Below are 8987 nucleotides of genomic sequence, written 5' to 3'. Positions count from 1 at the left end.
GCGCGGGCCGGCCGTATCCCTCCGCCTCCCGCCTCCCGCCTCCTCTCCCCGCTCGGCGGCTCCACAGCGATTTGGGGAATGGAAGGGAGGAGGGAACTACTTTCCTGAAACTTGCCGAGCCGCGCACGACTTGGAGTCGCCGTGATTCGCCCGGAGGCCGCGGCGCCGAGCCCTCCCCGCACGCCCTCGCAGCCCGGGCCGCGCGCTCGGCAGCCCCACCCCGTGCCCGCCGCGGCCCCCGGGGGAGGCGGGCGGCCGGGACCCGTCGCCAGGGACTACTTCGCCTCCGTCTCCCGTGGGCGCCCCCGGCTCGGGCAGCGGAAGGAGCGGGCGGCGTGAGCGCTTCCGCCGCCCCCTCGCGGCTCCCCTCCGGCGGGTGCAGGACGGGCCCGCCGCGCTGCTGGTGGGCACGGCTGGCGGGGCCCCGCGGCGCCCTCGTCGCTCCCCGCGGCCTCCCGGGACCCTGTGCGCCGGGCGGGGGAGGGCGGCTCGCCCGTGCTGGCCCCGCGCCCCGCGCCCCGCGCCCCCTCCTCCCCCGCGGGAGGCGTCCCGGCTGGAGCGTGTCTGCAGGAATCCGCCGCCGCCGCCGCCGCCGCCGCCAGGCCCCCGCGCCCGGTCCCGCTCGCGCTGAGGACCGCCCCGGGCGCCGCCGGGCGCTGAGCGGGCCGCCCGCGGCGAGGTGGGAGATGCTGGGGAGGGCTCCGGCGGGACCGCGCCGCCGCCGCCCGGAGCCTGGGCTCGGCGCCCTCCCGCCGGCCCCCGCCGCGCGCAGCTCCGCTTCCTCCTCGCCGCATCCCTGAGGGAAGCGCCGCCTCTGCTCCCGGCTCCCCCGCCCGCGCGCTCCTTCCTGGCCGGACCCCGCCGCGCTCCCCCCGGCCCGCAGCCGCCGCAGCCGCCGCAGCCGCCGCAGCGCCTCTCCCTTCCCTCCGCGCCCAGCCTCCCGGGCCTCCTCGGATCCCCTGGCTGGGGTCGCCACGGCGGAGGCCGCCGCCGCCACCCCCCTGCGGGGGCGGCCGGGGTTCCCGGCTGGGGGGGCACCGCTCCGGGGGCGGCGTCCACCATGGTGAGGCCCCTGAGCCGCTGCCCCCGCGCCCGCGCCCCCCCGGCCGCCGCCGCCGCCGCCGCCGCCGCCGCCGCCTGCCCCTCGGTGCTGCTGCTGCTCCTCCGCCCGCTGTCGCTCCTCCATCTCCAGATCGGATCGCGGTGAGGGAAAGATGAGCGAGGAGACGGCGACTTCTGACAACGAGTAAGCGCCCCGTCGGTCTCGGCCGGCACCCCCGCCTCCCACCCCGGGCCCTGCGACCCCTCCGGGACTTGGGTGCCGGGAGCCTGGCCGGCCCCGAGAGTTGGGTGCGTCTCGTTCTGCAGGGGACGTCTGGGTTCTTGAGCCATTTTATTTGATGGCAGCACCCGCACCCGCACCCGCACCCGCACCCCCACCCCGCATTGAGTCGCTTACTTCTGGGGGAGGGTAGTGAACATCGGGGGGGGCGAGTGGACGCGGGAGGGAGGGAGGGAGGGAGGGATGTGGACGGTGGTGGCGGGGCACGAGTGACCTCTGCCTGGAGGACCCCGGCCTGCCCCTGTTCGCCCCGCACGCTCGGCCAGCGGCCCCCGCTCCCTTTATAGCTATTTTACTTGGGAACCACAGTGTGGGAGCGACCCCCTGCAGCAAACCGCTCTCGGATCTGGAGATTCGATGAGTCAGTGACTCTTAAATACCCATTAAACCTCCCCTCCCCCCCTCCCTTTTAAACTTATGACCTGTAAGCTTCTTGTTTTTTTTTTTTTTTTTTTTTTTAAATTGGGACTAGGGAAACGCTTAGGTTTTAGTGACATTGAGGGCACCTGGAGGGTGGGGGATGTGGAACTGTGGTTGCATTTTACCTTTGCGAATGCTGGGCAGGCCGGGCAGGCCGGGCAGGTCTTTATTGGATGCTCGTTTTCACTCTTCAGCTGTGTTGAGGAAACCGTTTACCTCGATTCAGCAGTGTCCCCATTGCTGCGTGTGTTGGTGGCTTCATTCATCACCTTCCGGCGTGCCCCGGTTCGAGCTCTTGTTTTCGTTTGGGCTGCGTGTGTTCCAAACGGCAGACGTCGCCTTTTTTTTTTTTTTTTTTTTTTTTTTTTTTTAAGTATTTTGCTTTTAACGTCACGGCCTCCAGAAAGAGTACATGGTGCCCTAACAGTTCTTCCCGAGGCCGGATTTAATCCCTTGCCTTGGTAGCGAAGTTCAAGTCCTGTTTACGGTTTTGAGGGTTGTAAAGAGTTCAGGGGGAGCTAGGACCAGGTGCTGGGATGCGTGCCTTTAAAAAAGTGCATTCCAAAAAAAAAAAAAAAAGTGCATTCCTCGAGGGGGACCTTTTCTGCGAGAGCTGTGACACCCGAAGCCCAGGCCTGTGTAACGTGAAATAGCTTGGGAAGTGCCAGGCGGCGTGGGGCCTCCGGCCTCCGCCCCTCCCCCCTCCCCCTCCCCCTCCCCAGCTCGCTCTTCCCTGAGCGGGTGGGGGGGGAGGTAGCTTGCTGCAGTGTCAGTGCGGTCCAGAAGCAGAAGTGGCCGCCATGTTCTCTCTCTTTTTTTTTGTGAATCGCCCTCATTTGCATAGCACACTCTTCATTCATAAAAAAAAAAAAAAAAGGAATGATTAAACATCCGTCACCTCGGACGTCTTGGAAGGATCTCCCAGGACACAAAGAGTCAAAACGCTTGACTGTCTGCCTTCAGGGACATTTTTGAGTCCAGGAAGTAAGGAGGATCCGAGGTTTACAGGTTCAGTCCAAAAGCCTGCGGCGCACACAAACAACTGCCCCGGTTCTCAGAACGTTGACACGGTTATGTGGGAAATATCGGTGCGGGGAGGTGCTGGGGTCACGTGGTCGCCTCCATTCATAAAATACCTGGCTGTCCATTCACAGTGCAGTACGCTGTCTCGCTGCCTTCCGCAGATCAGACCTACTTCGAGAGCGATCAAGGAGTAGCTCAGATAACGCTTCGTTAGGGGGAAAACGGCTACAAATCCTGAGCGGGAGGACGGTCATTTTTACCGGCATCTTTTAAGAAAAGGAGCCTGGATCAAGATGTCAAACTGTGTTTTACTGATGAGGAAAGACTAATTACCATACTGAAGCAAAATATTAGTGTTCCCTTTTTGGATGCATCTAATAGAAAAACAAATGAGGGAATGTAAGTGGGCAAATCTGTGACATGTATTGTTTCTAAGTGGGCTCCTTTTAAGATACTCGCCATGGACGACTTAAGAATGCAAGTTTTTTTCATGTACTGACGATATTGGTGGATAGCTGGAAATGAGTAAAAAATTCCCAGTAGTTTAACAATGAAGATGTTGATATTTTTGAGACACCAAATGACAAGGTGGGAGAGTTCCTTTTTTTTTTTTTTAATTTAAATGTAGTTAAAAGTATATTACTTCACTTCACCCAGACCTTTAGAATTCTGTTTTCACAAATTTATCCTGCGTTATTAAGAAGTTATTCCCGAGGGGCTTTGTTATGTTAGTTTTGGTAGAACAGAAAAAAAAAATGTTTTAGATTATGTATTTTTTTATGAGATACAGAATCTTCATGGGGACAAATCCTTGGGTTTTACTATTTTGTTTTATTTTACGAAATGGTATGTTCACCTGGTAATCGGGTTTTTTTTTTTAGAGCCAACATTGTACATTACCTAAACCACAAAGTGTGAAATTCTTTGGAATGTAGTTTTTGTTCCGATAATTTACCTTATCTTTAATATGTAATGTTTTGAAATAGCAATTTATTACTTGCAATTGTATATAGTATGAAGACACAAAAGATAAATGTATGTTTAAGGGTAGATGCCCTTCAAGCCTCAGCATAGTAAAACTGCCCTGTAATACGGATTTTATCTGGGCCTTACATAAATTTTCTTCTACTTTCTTTTCTCCTTTTTTTAGAAGCCATAATCAATAGGAACTTAATTACATTAGAGACTGTTCTTAACACTTGAATATTTTTTCACCTGATTTCAACTTTTAAAAAGGGAAAATCACCAATATCTTGGGGAAACTATTAACTTTTTTGGGTAACCATTGTGGTAAAATCCAGTAAGGGCTTTAGAGGCCTCATTTTGAAATCCTCTAATACACGCTCTGTTATTTGAGATTAGAGTTCTGTATGGAGAAATAGACCAAAAGTCGATTGTTAGTGTATATTTAATCGATAATTAATGAGGGATCTTTTACATGTAAGACTTGATCTTACACAGTGCCCAATTTAAGGAAGGGTTGGTAAAGTCCCTTTTCCAACCTTCAATAATAACTGGAACTGATTTGAAGTGTTAATTAAAAAACAAACAACTTTCCTCCTTACAAAAGTAGGAATTTCAGATAATGTTCAAAATACTCTTTTTTTTTTTTTTTAAGATTTTATTTATTAGAGAGAGAGAGAGAGAGAGAGAGGAGAGAGTATGAGCAGCGAGTATGAGCAGCGAGTATGAGCAGCGGGAGGGGAAGAGGGAGAAGCAGATTCCAGGCTGGGCAGGGAGCCTGATGTGGGGCTCCATCCCAGGACCCTGCGATCATGACCCGAGCTGAAGGCAGACGCCTAACAACTGAGCCACCCGGGCGCCCCAAAATAATCTTTTAAGGGAGTAATAATTATTTGTGTATTGTTACTCAGATATTAAGTCTTAACATTTGATATACTATAATCAAACCTTTCCTATGATGTCGATGATGAGTCATATTCGCTGACTGGATTTTTACTAGGTGCCATGCACTATGATGAATTTTTCCTGTATTATTTTATGTACGTACATATATTCTTTATAGAGTGGAATTGCATTGTAGAAACTTCATAGCCAACTATATTGTGACTCTTTCCCTGTGTCATTGACTGTTTCCTAGAACATAGTTTTCAACGGCTACATTATGTTCAATGCATAACATAGGTTAGTTTTAACCAGTCTACTATTGGATATTGTTATTCCTGAGCAGTGCTGCATTTGATCCTGAGTTCTGTCCCCATCCAAATCTTTTACTCTTTCCTTAAGATCTTGTAGGAATGGAGTTAAAGGAGATGCAAATTTTAAGTTGGTCTTTTTTGCTAAATTGTCCTCTAGAAAAGAAAAAACTCATGTGAGTGTGCTTATGTCTTAAAGGATCTGTCCAGTTCTCTTTGAAAACATTTTTTGCCAATTTTGAAGGTGGAAATGAGATCAGTGTTCCTATTTTTAAAATGTGCTGGATGGGAAAATGAAATTGATTAAAAAGCTCCCAAAACTTGTTAGATTGTTTTGGGCAGCCAGAGTGTTTTTAAATACTGTATTGCAAGTGGAATTAAAATGATCATACAAAAGCCTTTTGCAGATAATTTACTTACCAGTTTTTATGTAGTATGGTATAATGTAAAGAGCATTCAACTTGGAATTGGGAGATGCCTTTCTGTCCTCGCTGTCACCAATTATTCTGTGATTCTGGACAAGTACAACCTCTGTGGGCCTCAGTTTGCTCATTTCGTTTAGGCAATTTGAGCTAAGCATCATTATTGGCCCTTCCTGTACTAAACTACCCTAAAGTAATACAGTGAAAGGCACATTACAAGACACGGACTTGGAACATATGTCTTTATTAATTAATTTTTTTTTGGATAAATTTTATTATATTGTTTTTGACATATTTAAGCAAATGAAAGATTTCCAGTAGAGATCTGGTAGGATGCTGAAGTAAAAGCATGAATGTTGAAGAGCTAGGATAAAAAATTTTGGAGACGGTACTTTCATAATCTTTTAAGATCTTATTTTTTTTGGGCTTAATAACCACATGTCTTTAATTGTGTGTGTGTGTGTGTGTGTGTGTGTGTGTGTGTATACACACCTCACAGATGGAGCTCTTTGTACTGCTCTTTTTTTTTTTTTTCCTTTTAAATAAATACAGCCTCTGGGTGAATAAGTGAGCAAAAGGCTATTGGGCTTAAATGCCAACTTGGGTAGATCTAAAAGGACTACTATACTTGTAAGAGACAGCTCTCATGCTTTATTTACCGGCTAAGAAGTGTCAAAAGTAAGGCTTTCAATTGGTTATTTATTCATACTAATTATATTAACCTAAGACTAGGGATAATTTTACACTTAATTAATTTAATACAGATAATGAATTTTTCATTCTTTAATAGATTTAATTCACTATTTATGACAAATTTTATGTTATAGCTGCATCTCGTTTTAGAATACAGAGCCAAAGTCATTACAAATCCCTGAAGATGTTTTTGTGGCACTGTTTTGTGGGTTAGAGTGGTTTGAAATGAGAAAGATCTATTCATGTATTTTTGTTTAAATGTAGTTCATTATTTTTGTTGAAACATAGTTCATTAGTAGTGGATTTTAGACTGAGGTGTTACATTGCTTTAGACATAGGGTTCTTAGAATTAAGAGTGTTTTTACTAATCTTTGATTGAAACTTGTTTACATTCTTAATTGAAGGAAATTCCAACAAACCATAGCATCATTACAGATACTTGTGACAGCAGTTTCCTAGGACTGCCCTAATGTAACAAAGTACTACGAGCTGGATAGCTTAGAACAACAGGAATTTATTGTCTCAGTTCTGGAGGTTCAAAGTCCAAAATCAAGGTGTTGGCAGTGCCCATGTTCCCATTAAACTGGTAGAGGAGAATCCTTCCTTGTCTCTTCCCGGCTTCTGGTGGTTGACGGCAATCATTAGCATTTCTTGGTTTGCAGCTGCCTAATTCCATTTTCTGCCTTCATCTATCACATGATGTTCTGTCCGGTGTCTGTATCTTCAAGTGGTCATGTGACACCAGACTTACTGGATTAGGAGCCACTTCTACTCCAGTATGACCCCCCTCTTCCCTCATAGTGACCCTATTTCCAAATAAGGTCATGTTCTGAGGTAGAGGGTTAGAACTCAACATATTTTAATAGAGGGATACTATTCAACTTATAACACCAATATAGATCAGATTTTTTTGGTTATAGTACAATTGCTATTCATTTGTTATAGATGTATTGAAGTAATGTTTGGAGTCATCATTACTTTGAAGTTCTAGTAGGGATGCCTTGCTGCCTTAATTGGTAGAACACATGACTCTTGATTTCAGGGTCATGAGTTCAAGCTCCCTGTTGGTGTAAAGCTTACTTAAAAATAAATGAAGTTAAAAAAAAATAAAATAAATGAAGTTACAGTTATTAAACATTGGTAGGGCTTATATGTATTTTAATGTTAATAAAACCCATATATTACTGTCAAAATTATTAATATTTTGATAATTATTTCAGTATAATTGATTTCTTTTGTAATCCTGTGTATTTTGTTTTAGGCCTTTAATACTGTTCTGAGAAGGGGGGGTATAGCCTTCATCAGATGGCCAAAGAAGTCTATTGGCACAAAAGGTTAAAATCTCTTGCTATAGACAGAGGCCCAGAAGGCTGAACCCAAAGAGAGAAGTTATAAATTGGAAGATTAAGAAACATGAATGGTAAAATGAAGTCCAACATACATCAAACAGTTCCAAAAGAAGAGATGATGGAGGAGAGGAAATATTCAGAGATAATGGCTGAGAATTTTCAAGAAGTAGCAAATCAAACCCAATTCAGTGATCTAAATACAAAACAGGCCTCATAGTCAGACTGGGTTTATCTTGACATTTCATGAATAGATTAATGTGAGAAAATTGATGTAGTTTATTACATTTGAAGATTAAGGAGAAATAATACAGTCTTAAGTGCCAAAAGTGCAGTATTGTCATTGAGTCTCTGCCCATAATATGGATGTAAATGCTTATAATTTATAGATTTATAGTGTATTCATAACTGTAGGCTTATATTACTTTTCTATTTTCTAGATTTATAGACTTAATATTTCTCATTTAAAACGAGGGTATTGGATATGGTCAACTTTAGGATAGTTTTTGGTATAAGAATTCTAGAATTCTAAGTAATATTCTTTGTGCTTCTGAAATTCACATTTAACGTATCATTCCTGTTACTCATAAACGTATGATTGACTGGTGGAAGTTACCTTGTATCTGAACCTGTTGAATTATCTTGGAAGGCATTTTCTTTTTACATTCGAAGGCAAAGAATAAGCTTTTTTACATTCAAGTAATTGAAAATTAAATTTTAATATATTTCCAGTTTTATAATTTTATTTCTAAATTGTATATAACAGGGATAATAGTTTAGATAAAGGCCATTATGATTTGGGAATGTAGATTGTAATTGTTTCCCTAGGAATATTTAATAATATTATTGCATATGATTAGATGCATGATGTCTATTCACCTGATTAGAGATTGTTTTAACAAATACACAGTTTTTGTTGATGGCTTCTCTAATATTAATATCCTGTAGTAGGATTACAAAAATTTAGATGGAATTTAGTGAATTGTGACTTTTCTGATACACTTTATCAGTTATCATAACTTACCATATCAGAATGTTTTATTTGGCATGAAGTCACCAAACTTTTTTATACTGCTTTGTTGTGAATTACATTGATGTTTTCATCAATTTTAGGGGTCAGTTTTGGGTTTGCCCTCTTAATAATATATAAAGGCGTTTCAGACTTTCAGTTGTTTGCATTATATATATGAATTTCTTAGTATTTCTGGACAGATACCTTAGTGACTTTTTCTTCAAGAATTTCAGTGCAATGACATTTGAGTGCCTGCTAGGTACTTGACTTTTCCTTAGCCCTGGAGATACACAGATAAGTAAACCTGATAACTGCTTTCACTATCCAACAAGGAAACCGGATTCCTCTGAAATGTCTGAAATGTGATGTGTGTTCTGCATATGAAGTTCTTCAGGGCTCAAGGAGAAAAAGATTATGCCTGGCAGTGTAGGAGCTGGCTGAAGGAAAGCTCCAGAAAAGAGGTAGAATTTTAGGAGTCAGCCAGAGATAAGGTTGATGAAAAAGGGGAGGGCATTTCAAGAAGGGAGGAGGAAAAACAAAACAAGAACAAGCATGAAAGGAGAAATGGAAAGT

General features: G+C 44.6%; 1 protein-coding gene across 2 annotated transcripts in view; it reads left to right on the top strand.

The window, feature by feature from the left end:
• The first annotated feature begins 1123 nt into the window (after positions 1 to 1123).
• Positions 1124 to 8987, top strand: part of SPRED1 (sprouty related EVH1 domain containing 1) — a 120054-nt gene continuing 112190 nt past the window's right edge. For both annotated transcript variants that reach the window (XM_041740741.1, XM_041740734.1), the window contains exon 1: positions 1124 to 1246. In XM_041740741.1, coding sequence (XP_041596675.1) covers positions 1215 to 1246 — 32 coding nt within the window. In that variant the 5' untranslated portion in view covers positions 1124 to 1214. The remainder of the gene's footprint in view (positions 1247 to 8987) is intronic.

Source organism: Vulpes lagopus, chromosome 2 (assembly GCF_018345385.1).
Source record: "Vulpes lagopus strain Blue_001 chromosome 2, ASM1834538v1, whole genome shotgun sequence".
NCBI classification, from domain to species: Eukaryota; Metazoa; Chordata; class Mammalia; order Carnivora; family Canidae; genus Vulpes; species Vulpes lagopus.
This window is presented reverse-complemented; position numbering and strand designations above follow the sequence as displayed.